General features: G+C 38.7%; 1 protein-coding gene across 1 annotated transcript in view; it reads left to right on the plus strand.

The window, feature by feature from the left end:
• Positions 1–11,272, plus strand: part of LOC124789785 (survival of motor neuron-related-splicing factor 30) — a 36,678-nt gene extending 25,406 nt beyond the window's left edge. The window contains exons 5-6 of the mRNA XM_047257252.1: positions 8,520–8,646; positions 10,508–11,272. Of these exons, the coding sequence (XP_047113208.1) occupies positions 8,520–8,646; positions 10,508–10,651 (271 nt within the window). The 3' untranslated portion in view covers positions 10,652–11,272. The remainder of the gene's footprint in view (positions 1–8,519; positions 8,647–10,507) is intronic.
• The last annotated feature ends 10,477 nt before the right edge of the window (positions 11,273–21,749 follow it).

A 21,749-nucleotide genomic window follows, 5' to 3' on the forward strand; every position in this document is an offset into this window, starting at 1 on the left:
AGCTTTACTTCTGCCAGTATCTCGTCTCCTACCTTCCAAACTTTACAGAAGCTCTCCTGTGAACCTTGCAGAACTAGCACTCCTGAAAGAAAGGAGAGCTTCTGTAAAGTTTGGAAGGTAGGAGACGAGATACTGGCAGAAGTAAAGCTGTGAGTTCCGGGCGTGTGTCGTGCTTCGGTAGCTCAGATGGTAGAGCACTTGCCCGCGAAAGGCAAAGGTCCCGAGTTCGAGTCTCGGTCGGGCACACAGTTTTAATCTGCCAGGAAGTTTTGATCTGTAGTGTTTTCAAGGTCTAATGCTAGGTTGTAAAGTCGTAATTTGATTGAGAGTTGGCAAATTTGATTACGGAATATACATTGTGGCAACAGATTGGTCTATGGTGTAGCCTAATGTTTACTTTTGTGCCATATTTAATACACTTTTCATCATGAAAACTAAACCTGCACGGTAAATTCAGAAAACGTAGTAGACAAATGGTAAGTCTTTGACAAATGTTTTGATTCATATAATGTACATATTGTTGAAAGGTGAGCGTTCTTCGTAACTTGTTGTTGGAAGGGGAGTGTTCTTCATAACTTTTACCAATAAAATTACACTTTCAGTACAGTTGTTTGTTACCCTGAAATAGCAAGTGGGCCAATTATATTCTGAACATTTTATCTGTATATCTTTATTCATCCAAGGATCATCTCGCAGTGATATAGGATTTGCCAGTATAATGTAATGGCAACAAGTAGGCCAAAATACAACACAGCATACATAACATGCTTTAAGAGGGCGGGACAGATGGTCAGTTGTGGCCTTTATTAAGGAACCATCGTGGCATTTGCCTAGCGATCTAGGTGAATCATGAAAAACTCAAATCAGGTTGGCTGGACACAGCTCCGTCTCTGTGAATATGAGGTCAGTGCCCTAACAGCTGCAGTGCCTTACCTATGCACACATTGTTTCAGGTAACTTGTAATGTGAGACAGTTTCCTCCTTCACTGCTCACACACTAAGGACAATCATGCTGAGACGCACACTGATGATTCCTGGTCTGAGAAGGTGATGCTGTGCCTCTAGCCTCAATTTGAGACTCCATATTCAAGTATGTGCTACTGTCCACCTGAAAAATTAAGCCCTCTTGCATTACTATCATGTATTACACACCTTGACACACGATCCTTCTGAAAGCAGTAAACCATAATCATGTATTGAAATGTGACAAGGTGCTGTAGTTATCCCCTTTCATTACTATCCACTACTGTGGGTCCATTAAGTAATCTTTGTGTCATATGCATTACTTACTTGTGAAGAACTTTTTAGCTGGCTTTTAAACTAATGTCTTTCAATAATCTTTTTCACGTCCTGTAGAACTGTTAGTGTGGCATTACATAATATTTTCCATGATTTGTGCTACGTATTGGTATATGTACTCACTTGGTACAGTAAGGATGCCAATTTTTTAAAACTGCACTTCATAATGAGCTCAGCCACTACTTGCAGTTATTATTTTTATGGCCCTTTTCTGCAGTTTAAAAACTGTGTCCATGTTTTGTGCCTTTAATCCCCAGAAAAGAATCTCCATAACTAAGAACTGAATGTGGCAGGCATAGTACATAAACCACAAGACCTGGGCACGCCGTTCTGCAGTTGACCATCTCATCAATTTGTTAACCCATGTCATGAAAGGTTTTCTGAGGAAATACCAGACTATGACCATGTTTTTTGATTTGCAGAAAGCCTAGGACACTTGCTGGAGGACTGGTATCTTCCTTATTCTTTACACTTGGGGCTTCTGAGGCTGCCTGCCCCATTTTCTTCAGGAATTTTTAAAAGACATAGTTTTCAAGGTACGTGTGAGTTCTGCCTCGTCGGACAACTTTATCTAGGAAAGCAGGATGCTTCAGGGTTCCGTCCTGGGCGTTGATCTCTGCTATCATCATTAACCCTATTATAGCCTTTCTCCTGCCGTGCATCTTCGGCTCCCTTTCTGTTGATTATTTTGTGATCTGTTGCAGTTTTCCATGGACTTGTCTCCTTGAGTGGTGTCGTGAGCAATGTCTCGATCATCATTACTTGTGGAGAATAGACTGTGGCTTTCACTTTTCCACTGACAAAACTGTTTGCATGAATTTATGGCAGCAGTCAGTTTCTTCTGTCATCTTTACACTGTGGACCTGTTGCTCTTCCGTTCGCTGAAACTACAAATTCCTGGGGCTCATGCTTGATAAAAAACTTTCTTGGTCCTCCCATGTGTCTCACCTGGCTGCCCACTGAACCTGATCCCCCCAGTGTCCTAAGTGTCCTCAGTGGTACTTCCTGGGGAATGGATTAGACCACCCTTCTCCATTTGTATTGATCCCTTGTCCATTCGAAACTACACTATGGATGTTTCATTTACGCATCTGCATGTCTGTCCATCTTATGCCATTTAAATACAATCCACCATTGTGGCATATGTTTGATCACTGGCATCTTTTACACTAGCCCAGTTGAAAGTTTCTATGCAGGAGCTGCCGAACTACTGCTGTCATACCGATGTGACGTCCTCCTCAGCTGATACGCATATCGTCTCTCTTCCTTGCCTTGCCACCCATCCTATGCCTTCTTCTTTGGTGACTACTTCGTCTGACAGTCCCTCTTCTCTGTTACCTCCTTGAGTTCATTTCCGCTATTGCTGTGGCAGCTTAACTCCACCCTACCTTTCATGTTCCCGATGGATGTGAATCCTTCACTAATCTAGCTTCATTGGATTTTCTTTAGCTTCCTGAGGACACGACTCCAGATTTGATCTACCACTGTAAGTTTCTCAATCTTTGCACGGAACTTAGCTCTCAGACTGACCATGGTGTCAGGTGTGCATTCATCTATGGCACCAACCATTCTAGGTCTTGGCTTCCGGAACACTGCTCAGTAATTATAGCAAAGCTCTGTGCCTTGTATTATTTTTAATCTAATTATGTTCATTTTCGTTCATTGTATCTGCCCGGGGCGGACGTCCCAAGACACCCGTATCATTTCATCGTTGATCAATTAACTCAGTTTTTTTTATTACAGAGGGCAGCTAACCCTCTGACCGAACACGCTGAGTTACCGTGCCGGCTATATCAGGCCACACTATACATCAGACGACACAGGCTCTTCAAGTGTATCATCTGCTCCGATTCTCTCTGCCCATCAGAGCCTCTGTGTACTGTACAAAGTCATCCCTTAGTGCAACGAGTCCAAGAAAGCTTCCACTTGCTCACCCTTGAGGGAGCCTCTGCGATGTTTATGTGGGTCCCTGGTCATGTCTGTCCGATGGGAAAAGAGGCTGCTGTTGAAGCTGCCAAGCCTACAGTCATCATACCTCAGCCTGCTAGTTTTCCATTTCTTCTGATCTCCGTGTTGCTGTCTGTCAACAGGTGGTGTCACTTTGGCGTCACCATTGATCTTCCTTCATTGGAACAACTCCAGGGAATTAAACCTCTCCCCACTGCTTGGCCGACTTCCTCTCAGCCCTCGTCACGAGGAGATCGTTTTAGCTAGGTTGTGTATTGGGCACTGTGTGTGTGTGTGTGTGTGTGTGTGTGTGTGTGTGTGTGTGTGTTTTTGCCATCACCATTTGTTAAGTGATGAACCCCCTCCAATTTGTGCTCATTGTCATCAAGCTTTGACTGTTCACCATTTCCTGACCGAATGCCATTTTTTTTTTTAACCACTTACATTGTAATGTATGTTTGCTGTCTGAGTTATCAACCATTTTAGTGAATGACGTCCAGGCTGTTGACCAAGTTTTACTTCAGCAATGTGGCGAAGGACATTTAATCTTTAGGTCGGGACCTCCTTTGTCTGTATGGCATATTTCGTGGACATTTCTCCAAGAGGAAGTATTTGTTTTCAGCTCTCTTTCCTTCCATCAGTTAGGCTAAATGTGTAGTCACTTTTAACTCCTTTTTTTTATCATCTGGTTCTGACATGGGCGCATATGACTCAGTTGTTTTTGCGCCCTAAAACAAAACAAAATACTCCAGTGTGATACTGTCTTTCTTACATAAGCCGTGCAGAGATGACTAAGCTGCTTGAGGTCGTTTTAAAATAGGGGAGCTCCTTGTCATGGTTTTTATATATATAAAGGCCTAGTTCTCCTACCCCTGACAACAGATATTTGACAGTGGGTGACCTCACACCCAATCTCTACATTTTCCCCAATGAACTCCACCAACCATCCTCTCCCAAACCTATTGAAGTGCAGATCATGCTTAGTGTAGCCCCATCCCACTTCAGCTCTTGTCGTTTCATTAAGTTTGATAGGTGGCTGCTATATACGTAGCCTTCAAGATGGCATCTGCATCAGAGGTGTGTTCAAGTAGAGCTGACATAATGCTGACACAAGTGTCCAACAGTTGGAGTATTTAAATGAGTGTACTCACTGTGCTCCCAGTTGTGCAGCAAGGTGTTTGATTGTTTCCATTGATCACCTCAAATTACAGTGACTGCACATTTCAACATTGCAGCTGTGTCGGACAGTCAGCATGTGAGATATCAGACAGGTTTGCGATACCTTGCGATAATGACAGACACCTCGCCCAAAGACTCGTAGTGCTTTCTTTCGCTGCTTATGAATATCTGTGGCGCTCTGGTTCCCACTGAAAGAAACTCGATGACAGCTCTATTTGAAACACACTTCCATTACAGGTGCCATCTGGAAGGCTACATATAGTGCCACCACCTGTCTAACTTAAACTCTAAGGCCTAAAGTGGGAATGTTCCACAATGTCCCAAAACAAATTATATGTTTTCAACCAAAATTAGCCGAGGAAAAAAATGTGTTACATTACTTATTGAACACCCCTAATACTTCTCTGTTGAGCAAATAAACTGTCATCGCAGAGTGTGTTAGCTGCTAGGAGAACAAGATATTAGGAATGTTACTGGTTAGCAATGCCAATGGCCTTGCTGCAGTTGTAACACTGGGTCCCATCAGATCACCGAAGTAAAGCACTGTCGGGCTGGGCTAGCACTTGGATTTTTGGCCATCCGGTCTGCTAAGCTCTGTTGGCAAGCGGGGTGCACTCAGCTCTGGTGAGGCAAACTAAGGAGCTGCTTGATTGAGAAGTAGCGGCTCCCGTCTCGGAAACTGACATATGGCCAGGAGAGCAGTGTGCTGACCACATGCCCATCCGTATCCACATCCAGTGATGCCTGTGGGCTGAGGATGATACGGTGGCCGCTCATTACCATTGGGTCCGCCAGGGCCTGTGGATGGGGGTTTACATTTTACATTACTGGTTAGTAACAGAGAGCCACTAGACCATCAGCAATTTCCCTACTTAGTTCTCCTCTGTATTAGGAATATACTTTAACAGAGGAACATGTACATCCCTCTCCAGAGACTTATTTTAGAAGAAAGTACTATAGACAGTATGAATGTAGCAAACAAACGTTTTATTAGTCTACTGTAATTAAAGGCACAAGAATCTCATTACTGCAAAGGAACTGTTTTCTTTCACAACTCTCAAGCAGTGATAAATTATAAAACTGACAATTTTTAATTTCAACTACTGTTCACTGTGATACCGCATTTCACTAACAAACTATGTAAAATTGAATTGATTTTGTCTGTAAGTACGTAGTTATCAATACCACGCAGTGTGGAAGACTCTGAGGAAATCACATAGGTCCTTTCGTGGAACTCTAAAAGAAGCAGCAGCAGTAGGTCAATAGAGGAGCAGGAAGGCTAGATTTGTGCACTTCAAGCACAGTTGCATCAAGTTAGGAGAGAGCTGTTGAGGGTAAGGGAAGGTGATAGTGAGGGCGCCAAGTTTCTTTCAGCAGGAAACCAGAGCACCATACACATTCGTGGTGATCGACAATTAACAAACACCTCACTGCACAACTGGACATTATGGTAGTACTGATGCACACATCCAGCTGTTGGAGATTTAAAGGTGTGTGCTCGCTGGGTTCCTTTTGACTAACAGAAGACCATAAAGAACAATGAAGGACAGTCTATGCAGAATTGCTTGTGGGTTATGAAGCTGCTCGTGAAAATTTTTTGTTAATCATCATAAAAGTCTGCACACTCTACAGGAGCTCACCAAACTTCATTGGACTGCTCTTCCTTTTCCATCTTACAGCCCAGATTGTGCACCATCTCAGACTTCCATCCGTTTGGCCCAATGAAGGACGCACTGCATGGGAAGGGGTATGTGGATGATGGAGATGTTATTGATGCAGTTGAGTGATACCATGAGGTATACATGCCCTTCAAGTAATGATGTAAGACTGCCATATTGAATGGAAATTGTGTTGGAAAATAGTGTTCCATGGAGGGAAATGAATCAATCCAATCTGCTTTCAGAAAAAAAGTATTGTTTTACTCACTGAATGTCCGTGTAATATGTTTCTTACCTGTGTTCTTTGGATACCTTATCCTGTTTTAAATTTTGCAGCACATCTAGTCTGCAAATTTCTCTTTGGAAGAGAGAGTAATGAATATTTTCTCTCGAGATACTAAAGTCGTACAAAGTTGTATTGTGGAGAGCTTTCCTGCCTTTAATTTTTCATCACTCACTTGGAGGTAGTGCTCAGGAGGAAGTGGATAATGATCTACCCTCCAGGAATTCCAAATTAGGGCTTGCCTTTTAGATAGATCAGTGACTGAAAGCAAGCTGTCAAACAAATGTTATCCAGTTAGCTAACTGTTTGAACATCAAAGTAGCATGAAGAAGGAGTGGGCAGATCATGTATGCTGTAGCATTCATTCAAATCTATATATAATGTATGAAGACAATTTGTTCCCTTGTGACAAGAGAAAATGCTGATTTGTAATCAGGGCAGAAGCGTAGGAGTGCTGATGTTAATGTATGGGCCACCTGCAGAGAACATCATAGCCTTGTGGTTATGCAATGCCGTCCTATTATCCAGGAAAGACGGAAGAGATTTTTGACACTGTCCTTGAATTATCAGTTGTTTTGTAAAATTGGCACTTGTCTGGAATGACGGGGAGGTAGGAGGTTCCAAGTTGTTAAGTTTTTTGTTGCAAGATTGACACATTTGAAGTAGAGTACAATAAGTTGCAGTCATGGGATGAATTTCAGATAACAAGCACTTTCATTTTTGAAAGTGTGACATCAGTTGTACTGAAGCTTTTAGGATAGAGTTTTAAAGTATCGATTTTTTTTTTACCTTAGTGATCAGAAAAATACTTGCAATATTACTTTCGTGTTACCTTTGTTTGTCCAATACTTTTAGTAGAAAGGAGATTTTAAATAGTTGTATGGAATACTCACAAAACTCATCTCTTAATGTTTTAACAAGAGCACTAAAAACCAGGGTTTGGAAAAATCTGGGTTTTAAAAAAAAGACCCAGTGGTTTAAATGGGGTTGTATTGGATTTTTGGGATTTTTTTGGTATTTATAGTTAAACACTTCAATTTAATTTATTGAAACACTAACTCGTTCTTACAACTGCTTGATTCTAAATATGTAGAAATTGTAACGGAGCACTCTGAAGAAGTCCCTGCTAACATTAGCAAAATCTTGGAGATGGTGTTACAATTTGTGAAGATGCCACTCTTCTTCTCTGACAATTGTTGGAGGTTTCTAGAGTCCTGGACCTGCTTGAAGCAGGCAGTACAAACATTGAAAAAGTCATTGAACTGTGGATTGGTCTTTCAAAAAGCCCTGATGTGGAACCCTATAAGAACATAATAAAAAAGAAAGGAAGAAACACTAGAACCCATTCAGTATAATGCTAGTAAGTTACAGCCCAAGATTCAGAGGGAAAGGTAAACTGCTGATCAGGAAGAAAGTGCAGAAAACTAGCTCATAGAGATGCATCCAGAGTGGATTGCAAGTGTTATGTCTAATTATTTTCCTGCCAATATGTTTTCTGATGTAATTGTAACACAGTTTCATCAAAACAGTTGGTGGAAGACTGAAAATGGGAGAGAAAGGGAAGCTTACCAATAGAATTTATTACTTTTGTGAAAAGCCTCATTTCTTGCTCTGTCAGCACGGCAACCAAACATTGAGAGAACCTCCCATTGCGGGCTTGTTTGGTCAATATTAAGAAATAATTTACGAGAGAAAGGAGCTGAGAAGTTAGTTCAGATCAATAAATTTCTGCAGATTTCTGAAAAGGACTAAATTGTGGTTCAGTCATTACACTTCTACATTAAGTTAAAGATTTTTTGTGGAAGTTTAGTATTGTTAACTGCGTTTCTAATATTGCAAAAAAGCTAAGGCAATAAAATAAATTCTTATGCCAGTGTGTATTTGCCTTCAATAAATATGATCTCTTTTTAATTTATGTAAGACCAACTAGGTAACATTTTATATGTTGATTAAATTTTCATACTTACATATAATAGGGTTTTATTAGGTTTTTTGGCAGTTTAACCTTGTTATAAAGACTATGGACACCTTTCAGAATCAAGTAATTTCTTTTTAGAGATGCTAGGTAACATTGATACAAATAGCTAGTTGCATATCTTAAATAAATGTAATCTCTTGAACTTCAAATAAAGTCACACTTTTTATCATTTCAGGAAATTGGCGTTATCAAAACAGAGAGAATATCAGAAGAAGAAAAAGCAAAAGAAGTTGCAGAGGTACAAGCAATTGGAAGAGGAACGTGAGGGTGAGAAGAATAAGTGGCTTGCATTTAATTCAAAGGTAACTGCCCTGAGTTCACACCTTTATTGCACAGCAAATGCTGATGCTGTGCTTACGTTGATCTTCGTCCAATTTTCAAATGGAAATTTAACAGTATTATTGATTTTGAGAGTTGCTCTAATTGGAATTAAAATTACCAACATTGTATAATTCAAAGCACGAGTTCATAGCTGTTTCATCATGTGACATTGTTGCACTGAGTTAACTGAACAGCTTTCGTTGCAAGCCAGTTACCCTATATGACACAACTTGGGTTTCAGGAACTGCCTGTAGGTGAGGGTATGAATTTTAATTTTTAGTGTGAGTTTTTATTGAGTTAGTTGTACACCAAACTCGGGAAACAATTAGGTACTCCATTAGGTTTATTTTGTGCTGACTAGGAATAGGGATGCTGACTAGAAAATTAATGTTTGAAGGAATCAACAGATAATTAAATAATTTTGGACCGAAGGTAACAACTCGCAATATAGTAGCCGCATTGGTTCATTGACAGGAATGTAAACAATGCTGGAAACTTCACTAGCGTTGTATGGCTTTATTGTTCTGGTTGAATACTCTAAAAAGGCTTCCAAAGTTAGCAAAGTTTCCTGTCTTTGTTTATGAACTTGTTGACAACTCAGCACCTCTACTATATGTTCACTGATTTGTCACCTTCACTCCTATATTATTTCTGTTCTGCCATAACTTTCTGTACCAAGAGATAATTAAAGTTTTTTGTGAGTTCTCTGTGGAATGGAATTTGAATTACCATAGAGACAGTGAAAGAAACTATGAAGTTACCATGTACTACTACAGGAATGATGTAGTCTTCATAGTCCACTGAATGTTTATAGATCTTATATTCAGCCAGTTGCATATCTTCTTTATTGCATCTTGGTAGGTTATTTAGTTTTGCTTTGTAAGATGAGTCTGTTGCTGGCAAGCTGCCAGACCAAGTGATGGAATTGGTCCCTTTGGCATTCACACACATTTGAACCAAGTGACAGAAAAATGAATGAAAACCTTTCCCTTACCCTATGTTTTGCATGACATTTTCTTCAGTAAGTACTAAAGCTGTTTACAGTTTTTGCAGAAACTAGATGGTAGTTATAAGTCGAGGGGCATGAAGGGGAAGCAGTGGTTGGGAAGGGAGTGAGACAGGGTTGTAGCCTATCCCCAATGTTGTGCAATCTGTATATTGAGCAAGCTGTAAAGGAAACAAAAGAAACATTTGGAGTAGGAATTAAAATCCATAGAGAAGAAATATAAACTTCGAGGTTTGTCATGACATTGTAATTCTGTCAGGGACAACAAAGGACCTGGAAGAGCAGTTGAACGGAATGGACAGTGTCTTGAAAGGAGGGTATAAGATGAACATCAACAAAAGCAAAATGGGGATAATGGAATTTAGTCAAATAAAATCAGATGATGCAGTGGGAATTAGATTTGGAAATGAGATAAAGTAGTAAAGGAGTTTTGCTATTTGGGGACCAGAATAACTGATGATAGTCGAAGTAGAGAGGATGTAAAATGTAGACTGGAAATGACAAGGAAAGCATTTCTGAAGAAGAGAATTGCCAGAAAGTTGTTTCTGAAAGTATTTGTCTGGAGTGTAGCACTGTATGGAAGTGACACATGGATGATAAATAGATTAGACAAAAAGATAATAGAAGCTTTCGAAATGTGGTGCTAGAAAAGAATGCTGAAGATTAGATGGGTAGATCAGGTAACTAATACTTTTTATATCTGGCAACTTTCCTTCTCATAATATTGTTACATCATTCCATCCTGGATTTTCCATTTATTAATAATAAACAGACTTACACATAGATGTATTTTGTGTTTTCAAATGTTTTCCTCTAATTTTACAACTTTGTTTCAGACCTCCAAAAAGGGCATGACAAGAAAAAGTATTTTTGCATCACCAGATAATGTAAATGGACGTGTTGGCATTGGGACATGTGGTATGAGTGGAAGACCTATGACTGAATTTACTACAGCTGAAAAATGGAGAAAGGGCATGTGACAATTTTAGAAATTGTGTTTGTGAAATTCTGGTACTGACTTCCTTTCTCCATAGAGCTGTTCATGGAGTAGTCGGATAATGTGCGTCATCTAGTGCGTGTTCGTGTGATGAGCTGTTTGTGAAGATGAAGCAAATGGTGGTATTTAAATTCCACAATGGACTAAATTGCCGTTTCATAATGAATGGAATGTCTTTTTTTGGAACCACAGCATTTTGACTGGTTTTCTATTGTGATACAGAAGTGTTGGTGATTAAACACAGTGTAAAATGCATTTCATGTATAATTTATGCCGTGTAGATGATGGACCATTTACTCAAAATGTAAAAAATTTTTGTTGCTATTTATGCACTCATCAGAAGTATTTTACATTTCATACAACGATATAAGAAATGTTGTACAGTGATTTTAATTGTGTTGTAATTTATTGTGTAAATTTGTCACCTAAAGTACTGTATAAGTGCTCCTTCCCAGGTTGTCACAAAAGTATTTCTGGTAGTCACTCGATTTGCTCACAGTCCTTTATAAGAGACAAGACTTTCAATTCAGAAAAAGTGTGATAGTTCATATACTACAGTCACACCAAAAGTTGTTAATTAAATTTCTTTTTTAAATTGCCAACATCGTTAGTGTTTTTTTTTTTTTACAGTGCCTTCAAGATATGTAGTGTACTGTCTCTTCCTGCATACAAAATATTATCAATTATTTGTTACAACAAATAATAAGGGTGAGAAGCAACCATTTACCAGTAGCTGCTCAATGTGTGGCACATAGACGTGTGTAACAGCAGTGACTTAGGTAGCTTTTGAGTTATTTGTCTACATAACTTGTGCCTGTAGCCACTCAAATGCGCCCACTTACGGTTGCAGTGTCATTTGTAAACTGCAAATGCCAGTAGCACAATCATTGTGAGTGCCAGTGTGAGGTATGAGTCTGTGCAACTGATAAAAGCATGTGCAGCCTTCTGGAAGAAACCATTATTTGTAAAATTGTACAGAAAGTTCTTTGTGCAAAAATGGTTAAAATTCTCTACCAAACTGAGAGCCTATAATAAAGCTTGCAGATTGTCTTGTAAGCATAATACACAATATTCAAAATTTCAAATCGCATCTGATTTAATATTTCTTTCAGAATACAAACAAAATGCAATTTATACAAGAAAAAACCTATGCATGATAGGGGGGGAAAAGGGCTTCAAAAACAATTATCAGATACATACAGACAGGAATGAATGTTATATACACTAAAGAACAGCCATTTTTCTATCAATTTAAAGTATTCACATTATAACATGAAATTTTTAGTAATGAGGTATAATGGTACAGTAGTTCAAAGTGAATGTGGGATTTTTCTGCTCTCATAAATTGTCCATATGTTTTTGTCTGTTCACACTTTTTAACTCTTTCTTGTTGCTAGTATTTTTGCATCTTGTGCTTCTCACTGTTGTACTGTTGTTTCTTCACAAGCTGTCTTTCACGTAGTTCTTGGACTCCTCTATACTGGCAACAGTCTATTTTCTGTGTAGCATATTCTCTGTGCCATTGTTATGAAGATAATGCAAATAGAAAATAATCATATTAAATGGGATGAAATAAGCTTTTCGGCGGGGGGGGATTGCAGATTGTTGTATCCTGGGGTCGGCAGGAAAAAGAACTAACAGTCAATTTCAATTTGAACACACTTTATTATAATAAAAGAAAAAAAAAATGCGTTCTTGGCATACACTTGAGTTGTAAACGCAAGAACAAGAAAACCCACAATTCTTGTGGTTACAAACCAAATAAGAAAACAAGACATTGGAAGAAAAATACTGACCATAATCTACTCAAGACAATACCTAATATGACGTGCTACTACACTGCTACAGTGACTGAATACAATGCTAGAGCCAGTGTAAGTACTAGCCGGAGCTGTTCCTAGTGGTTGGTAAACAATGACGATCTAGGCACGGTTATAAAGCCAGGTCAGTGGAGTGCTACATCATTCATGAGTTCTGATTGGTGGAACACTGTCACATGTTGTCTGACAAAATAGTTCTGTGTTTATTTGGAAAGTCTGTTATTGTTTCTGTCAGCTGATGTGTGTCTGCAATTCTGAAAAGGGGGTCAGCAACCCATCTTGGGTGTCGGTTCTGCGGGCCCTCTAACAATAATGGGCCGTTACGACACAGATAGTTCTTCTTATGATCCTACTTGTCAGTCAGCCATGTATACTACCTTTTTTTACAGTGGTTTTGAAATGATTTGCTTGCAAGCATTGTATTGGTAAATGCTGAGAAATATTTCATCTCTTCAGTTGTGTGTTAATGTGTCTTACAAATATTACTGAATAGAATTTCATTTTCTTAGTGAAGTTTTCTTCAAACAAATTACATTGATAGTGTGATCTTTCTCCCTTGTGTTGTCGAGTTACGAGTCAGTCCATGAAAGGGAAGCAGTATTAGGGAAGACAGTGAGTGAAGGTTGTAGCCTATCCTCCATCATATTCAGTCTGTGCATTGAGCTAGCAATAAATGAAACCAAGAGAAATTTCAAAGTGGAGGGCGAAGAAATAAGAACTTGGAGGTTTGCCGATGACTGTAAATATCAGAGACTGCAAATGACTTGGAACATAAGTTGAAAAGGATGGATAGTGTATAGCAAAGATGTTATAAGGCAGATATTGACAAAGGTAGTGAGTGTAGTAGAATTAATTAAAGCAATGCTGAGGTTCGGTAGGGACACTGAAAGTAGTAGACAAAATTTATTGTTTAGGGAGAATAATAACCAGTGATGGCAGAAGTAGAGAGGATATAAAATACGGGCAGACGGTAGTAAGAACAGCGTTTCTGGAAAAAAGGGATAAATATTTTAACATCTAGGGTGTGTGTGTGTGTGTGTGTGTGTGTGTGTGTGTGTGTGTGTGTGTGTGTGTGTGTGTAAGTGCAGCTTTAGTGGTGAACAGTTCAGATGAGAAGAAAATACAAACTTTTGAAATGTGTTGCTACAGAACAATGCTGGAGATAAAACAGGTGGATTGGAATAGTTATGCAGAAATGAAGTGGCTTGCAGAGGATAGACTTGCATTGGGAGCTGAATCAAACCAGTCTTCGAACCGAAGACGACATTGTTAACCTTCCTAGAGTATTCAGTGCACTGTTTATTGCTGTCAGTGCTGATTGTTGATCTTCATAACTTATCGGTGATATCATTGGAATTTGCAAACTCATTATAAATATTTGTAAATTCCACTTCCACAGTGTTGCAGGTTCAGAATACTAGCTATAACCACTCTTTTGATACTATCAGCAACTCACCACAGCCAAAAAATATTGTTTTTTTTCCACTTTCCTCAACATAGATGGTAGAAATAATGTACATCACTAAGTAAAAAGGGGGAGGAGAGACAGGCAGAAAAATGTCATTTGTGTTTTCATCAGTTTATGTATAAATATGTGCACATAAGGGCAAAACTAAATTAAATAATAACGTGGCTAATGGTGATGCTTCTGTCACAAGAAACATGGTACGAAGTTAGTGCAAAAGGCACTGTCATGGGTAGTGCATGAACAATTTTGCAAGTACGTCAAAGATTGGAAAAAGTGAATAGGGAAGTGTGCCAGTGTTCAGGATTACTTTGAGAGATGAAGTGTGTAAATGTTTTATTTCAGTAAAGTGTTTCAGACACCTGTCTGTGAATTTTGTCAGTGTGATTTGCACATAGTGCCAGAGATTATGCTAATGACTACAGTCAAGGGACATTTGTACTATCACCATTTCTATTGAAAAGTAAACAACTTGACATACTCATTGGCAGTGGTATTGTACAAGGTTCCATCTTACACAAAAAATAATGGGGATCCTAACCTGTTCAAAAGAAAACAAAAACACTTGCCTCTTGAGCCACATTTCCAACAACTTATCTGAGAATTTAGATTCAAGAAGTGAAAAGTTCTATTAGGTAGACAGCAAATAGGAATGTTTATGATAAAGTTGCATGACAATCAGTAATATGTTGCCAACAAAACTTTGTATTTAAAGATGTAGTTAACACTTACCGTGCGGCTGCCGTAATATTACGTCGCGGGCGGAAACGAAGACAATGCGGCCGCCGTAATATTACGTCCCGCCGCATTCCACATTGTTTTAGTGTTTCAAACGCATTGTTAGCGTTCCCGCTACAACCTGTAGGTCCTGTAATGCTTGTAGTTCATCATATTAGCGCTAGATCGCAGCACCTAGTGAGGTAATGCGATATGTCCCTATATATTTCCGAATGAATTCACATGTGTTCTTCATGCGTATGTTACATGTTCTGTGGTGTCCTGTCATTTGTTTACCGTTGATTTTGGTGCTAGTATTTTAGTTTTAGCTTATTTATCTTCTTTTTACTCTCAATGGCGAGTGATGAGGATGCAAAACTTCGAAAAATGATTGAAGAAGTACTTGCTGAACCTACTGATGATGTTTTTTCGGATTTCGATAGTGACAGTGATTACGAAATGCCGGAAAATAATGATAGTCCAGGTAAGTCGTAACATCTTACTAAATCGATGCAGAACAAGACAGTTCATGTTGCGATTTGTTCTGTTACGTTCTGTATTATTTCAGACACAGATTTGTCATCAGATGAAGGTGAGCCACCTCCTGTGTTCCCCCCCACTCATCATCGAAAGAGGCCAAGATTGAGTGACATTTCACAGGATGACTGGACTATAGTGGATCAAACACCAAACATTTTGTTATTTGCAGGGTTCATGGTGTGCTAAATAATGTAGGACTCAGTCAGTCTAGTGAATATTTAGATATTTTCTCATTTTATAAATGACAGTGTTATTTCAATTATGAAGGAACAAACAAACCTATATGCTAGACAGAAGCTGGCCACACTGAGAGCACAAAATAAATTAGGGCCCAATTCTAGATTTAAGCCGTGGAGGACACTAACAATTGCTGAAACAAAGATGTTTCTGGCTATTATCCTCCACATGTCAATCAGTGAGAGGCCAAGTATGGCCAGTCACTGGTGTAGTGATGCAGTGGTTAGCTGCAATTTTTGCCCCAATATTATGCCAAGGGACAGATTTTTGAATATTTTGTCTATGTTCCACATAAATGACAATGCAAAGCAAAAAAAGAAAGGTGAAGTAGACTTTGATGCCCTTCATAAGGTCAGGCCTCTTCTGGATGATTTGGTAAGGAATTTCAAAGAAAGTTATCAGCCAGGCGAAGTGCTAACCATTGATGAAGGTATGTGTCCTTTCAGAGGGTGTGTAGGTTTCAAAGTTTATATGGCTAGTAAGCCAAACAAACATGGCATGAAGCTATACATTCTTGCAGAATCCAAAACTGGGTACATATACAACTTTGAAGTTTACCACGGAAGGGACGATAAACTGGACAACAGTGCTTCTGCAGTGGTAAAGCGATTGCTCTGCTCACTTCAAGGTAAGGTCCACACTGTATATGTTGACAGATTTTACACCAGTGTTCAGCTAGCCGAAGAACTGGCTAGAGCCAACACTGGTCTTGTAGGGACTCTAATGCCAAACAGAAAAGGATTGACCAAGGCTCTCAAAGAGGGTAAACTCAAAAAGGGTGAACAAATATTTTGCCGCAAGAATGATGTGCTAGCATTGCGATGGAAAGATGAGGGATGCGTGGATGATAAGTACCAGGCACACATTCTCAATGTTGCCTGTTGCTACAAGAGAAGGCAATGAGAAGTTGAAACCAGTGGCAGTGCTGGTTTACAACAAACATAAAGCTGGTGTAGACCTTTTTGATCAGTGTCTTTCTTATGGAGTACTTGATCACAAAACAGTGAAGTGGTGGAGAAAGCTTGCCTTCCACTGTATAATTATGGCAGATTCCAATGGTTGTATTTTGCGCAATTGCATCAATGAGAAGAAACTGAGCACTAGTTTATACAGGAGGTCTGCACTGCGTTAGTGTTACAGAGAGGAGAGAGAATTGAGGATTCTCATGGATCTGCAACAATTGCTCGATTGTCGCAGAAACATTTTCCGAACCGTGTGGAAATGGCAGAAGGGAAGATGAAAGCACAAAGACGTTGTGTAGTGTGTAGTGGAAAACAACAGAATATTACCGGGAAAGCTGGGAGGAAAGATACTTCTTAGGAGTGCAGTGAGTGTAATGTAGGTTTGTGTGCCACCCCGGCTTCAAGCTTTATCACACTGTGGTTCACTATGCAAAATAGCTTATGTGTATGTAGCTATGCTTTATGTGCAAATGGTATAACAAATGTCTTTTCAGTGTCAAATGATCACTTTCCAAAATTTATTTCTTCTTTAAATTGAATAAAGTAGTAAAAATAAATTTTTGACAAAAATTTATTTTCGCAAAATCGAGGAGAAATCCGCATCACTTCTGGGAAACAGTATATGCCCCATACACATGACTGTTAACCCATGTAAAGTTGAAACCTTAAAGTTTTAAACCATACCTGTAGTTTTTATGTATCTCTAATTAAACGTCCTTTACAGCTATTTAAAGTCTGTTGAAAATAGAAAAGATCAGCCAGCACACACGGAGTGGCATGCAGTTAAGGGCTTAGCATGGTAAGTGTTAAACTATTTCTTAGAATAATACCAATGTTATCAAGTAAATATTAAGTTATCAATCATACATTGATAAACAGCAGCTATTTTCCATCCCTTAGGGGGCAGCAGCGTTTTTGAAAATTACAGCTTTCTAATGTCCATGATTAAATTTAGTTGGCATAAGCATGAATAACCATAGAAATAATGGATTGTTAATACAATATATGTATTAAGTTTCTACTCTTTCCGTTCCTGTCATTGTTCTATGCCTTGACTCATTCCACTTTCCTAAAGGTTCTGCTTGTTGGAGGTGCACAGAACAATATGAATTAGGACAGAGAGAGAGAGAGAGAGAGAGAGAGAGAGAGAGAGAGAGAGAGAGAGAGAGGGGGGGGGGGGGGGTGTTATCTGTTGTTTGTTTTCCATGCAAGATTTCCCCAATACAATATTGGTAATGAAAAATGCACATTTGTATGAATGGCTCAGTTTTAATTTATTCATGTGATTATATCTGTCTGTAGCTTTTTAAGGAATTTTTATTTAGACTTGTCAGTGGTCGAAAAGCATTTGAATGTAAGTGTCCCTTACTTTATGTGCGATCAGAACGAGGTATGGGTGATTCAGGGTTTCCTGTCCTTGATTGCTTATCAAGTCCTAGTTGTGATCTCAGTAGTTACCAAGATTGTCAGTGAAAGTTGTCGACTATTAGCCTGTTTCATTTCAACATTAAACGGCATATGTGTGCTGATATAGCTACAGATTGTTATGCAACAGTGATAAATATTAGAGAAACTCAGAAGAATGAAGAAAAGAAACGAGACAGTGAACTATTAACAGATTAAGAAAGAATTATATGAAATTGTATTCTTCATCCATTATGACCACTCATGCTACAGTACAGAGGCTTTATAACCAGACAAATTAGTTTCACAGTGTCTCATAAAAAAATCGGCACATGCCATTTGCTTTTTTATCTACAACAGACCTTAGGTTATTGTTCCATGATGTGTCCCTACAAATTGTTACTGCCAGATATATGCAAGATTTCACTCCAATTGTCACTCATTAATTAAACATTCAAAGTTTACATAGCATGAAGTGAAGTGCAGGAGTATACATTTCTTTTCATACTGACCTAGTTCCCAGTTTTTGGATGCGGTTGGTATTGTGGCTGGGTCTGACTGGATTTTACTTTTTTGTCTTTATAACAGTTTCTCACAGATAAATGCACAATTGAAGGGAAAAAAAACAGGAGATTTTAGCTACTACTATCTATTATGTTGCAACAGTAATGTCAAACTTCTGTATACCAGTGATATGCCTACTCTCCTCCACACAATCTCCAACATTCTGTACCATTGCTGATCTCCATTGTAGCAACAATTTAGAAATAAGTGTCAAGCAACAAAGCCATTCGGTATTCGTATGCAACAGGACTTGGTGGTTCTTAATGCAGACCATATTTCTGAGCTTAGTTGAGATTGGAGTCGTTTCCCATCCTGGTTAATGAAGACACCCAGAATTGTTTTAGAGTTATCAGTGAACAAAAATAATTTTTCTCCACGCTATGTTTTTAAATCAATGTGTTACAAAATTTTATTCAAGCACTGTGACTGTATTGCCATTTACACTGATGGGTCTAAGCAGGGTTTTCCATTAGCTGCGCTGTTTTATTTCTAGAATGTGTTCTCAGGATTTGTATTCATAGGGTTTGGCAGTGAATTAAGTGTGATTTTGAGTGCTCTGGAGCAGACAGGTCCCAAGTGCCCTCCAAGCTGTCCATCAAATCTATACAGCAGAAAAGTATCTGCAGTTGATCCATGAAGTCCTTTTTGCCCTGTAGAGGCAGGACAAGGTGGTGTCATCACAGGATCGTATCCTTCGAATGAGGAGAGGTTAGGGTGTCGAACAACAAACTGTGTTTGATGGTGAAACCAATGACCAGACAATCCTCATTCCAACCACTGGGATGGAAGGAGTTTCTCTTAACTCAACTATAAATGGAGTACTATCCATTGATGTGTGGATTCCTGCTGGAGCATGGGAATCCAACAGTATGCAGTGCTTAGGGTGTACAGGAATCCGTACACCATATTATAACAGCTTTTGCCCAAGCCTTATGGGCTGCCACCAACTCACCAGCTAAGCTGCCCTCTATTTTAGGAGATGAAGAATCAAATGTGGTCCTTGTTTTAAGATTCTGTCTGATGTGTGATCGTCTTGGTACTATTTTAGGTAGAATATTTTAATGCGCTTCCAGGGTGGTTGTTTCATCTATTAGTTTCCCATTGATCAACCAACCACAGTTCCTTGTTTCATAATTTTGGATGATGTGTGGTTCAGTGACATGCAAGATGATATTTCTGTCTCTGTGGATGACTGTTCATAATAAAGTCCTGCAATCTGCCTGTTGAAAAGTTGTTAGGAAAGTTACAAACCAAACCTTTAAAAGGTTGAAGGTGACTGAAATCCAGAGAATAGATATAAACTATAGAGCTGTAGGGAAAAAAGTTACTGCAGTCAACAAAATTGTAGTTGCAGCAAATAGTGAAACAAGAAGTTAATGTAAAGAAGGCTGTACGGCAGAGTTAAAGGTTATTGCCATTGTCATAACACTAATCTGTCTAGAAGATGAAGAACAGTTGTCTTGGCAATGTAAAGGTAGAGCTCCTCATAACGTGCAAGGTTATTTCACTTAATTATGACTAATTTGCAGACTGTTTTATGCAGTTGTGTATGTTTCATTTAGCAAACACTTTATTGCTTACATTGAGTCATGCAATGTATGTATCCATTTGCTTAGGTTGTGTTGTTAGGTTTTCTTGTATGTGGTACGTGCACCCTAATAAGAGGCAGCCCGTATGAGTTCTCAGCAGCTTATTGACATCTCATAGCTGCTCGCTGTAATTAATTGTGATTAGCAATTTGGTTGGAGAAGATGGTGATCCTCACTTCTTGCAGAGTATAGAAGTTGATCAAGGTACTGGAAATTCAGCAGCTGCCAGTACACTTTCAGCCGTGAATAACACATTTCCTCAATTTAAATATATTGCAAGTGCTTTAGATACTTGCTTATCAGCAGCAATTTCTACAGTTACAAGTAAATGTAGACATCTGTCATCTAGCTGCATAGCCACTCCATTATGGATAAAAATGGTCACACATTTGGTTAGGAAGTGTAGTGGGAACGTGATTTCTATACCATACTACTAATTAATCAAATATGCCAACATCATACTTAGTGAAAATAGTTTCTTAGGTATGGCAGCAGACACTTGGATTGACAGTAAGCAATTCTCACACACAGCATGATATATTCTGTACGTAAAATGAAGATTGTTCTTTAAAATCTACATGTTCATCAGCATGAAGCCTTCCTTCAAGACTATACACCACAGTGCAACTTCAGAGAGGGTCTTCCACTTGAATTAACTCTGAAATGACTAATGTAGACAATGACAAGTGCCAGTGTGATTTATTTGGAGACCATTTGATAAATAATGTACTAGACATAATAGTTACCATTTGGGATGTTTGAGCAATGTCCTCCAACCTGACAGGTGTGTTAGATTTGTTGTCCCCAGACTGAAGACTGGTTTGATGCAGTTTTCCATGGTAGCCTATCCTGTACAAGCCTCTTCATCCCTGCATAACTACAGCTACTTATATCCTTCTGAACCTTCTTACTGTATTCCAGCCTTGGTCTTTGCTGTACAGTTTTTATCTCCCACACTTCCCTTCAGTGCCAAGTCGACAATTCTTTCATGCTTTCCTATCAACTGTAATACCCCTGCTCACATGATGCAAATTATATCATTTCGCATACTGCATTGTGCTTTAAATATGAAATGGTTATCAGCAAGTGATGGTAAAATAGTTTTTTGAGCATATAATGATACACTATTGTGTTAATGCTGATCTTGACATACTAAAGGTTTCTATGATTGTGGATCAAACTATTATATAATTCTCATTCCCTGCAAAAGCCCAAGGCTTGCTCTTTTGGTGCTCTGGATTCTTATGTAAATTTCATGTTTTTATTCTTTGGTAAAAAAGCCCAAACACACGACTTATTAATTTTCTTTAGTCATAATACTGTGTCGAAATAACTACTACTGTACAAACACGTAACAACTCTCACCACAACAACAAAAACTACTCTCTTGATTGGTGTAATATCAGCCCTTCCATAGCTTAATGAGACTGCATGTTTTTTTTACAATATTTTTTAAATAATAACTCTAGTGACTTATAATGAATAGAAACTTGGAAAAGTAAATTTATACATGACTGCGGGGCCAACAGCAAACAGAGACAAACTTAAAAAAAAAAATATGTTGTTCAGAATGCAGAGTTTTCCAATGCTAAATTTTTTTAATGTGTTTAGCAATTCATATTACAATAAGTAAGTTTTAATTAAAAATAAAATTAAGCTTTTGATATCCCTGCCAGATTCATGCATGTCAGATGAGTTGTTTTCAGTCGCAAGTCAGTATGATCCTTGGCTCCACTGTAAGATGCATGAATATCGCGTACATTGGGCAGTGCTTCCAGAGTCT

The sequence above is a fragment of the Schistocerca piceifrons genome, chromosome 3 (assembly GCF_021461385.2).
Source record: "Schistocerca piceifrons isolate TAMUIC-IGC-003096 chromosome 3, iqSchPice1.1, whole genome shotgun sequence".
NCBI lineage: Eukaryota > Metazoa > Arthropoda > Insecta > Orthoptera > Acrididae > Schistocerca > Schistocerca piceifrons.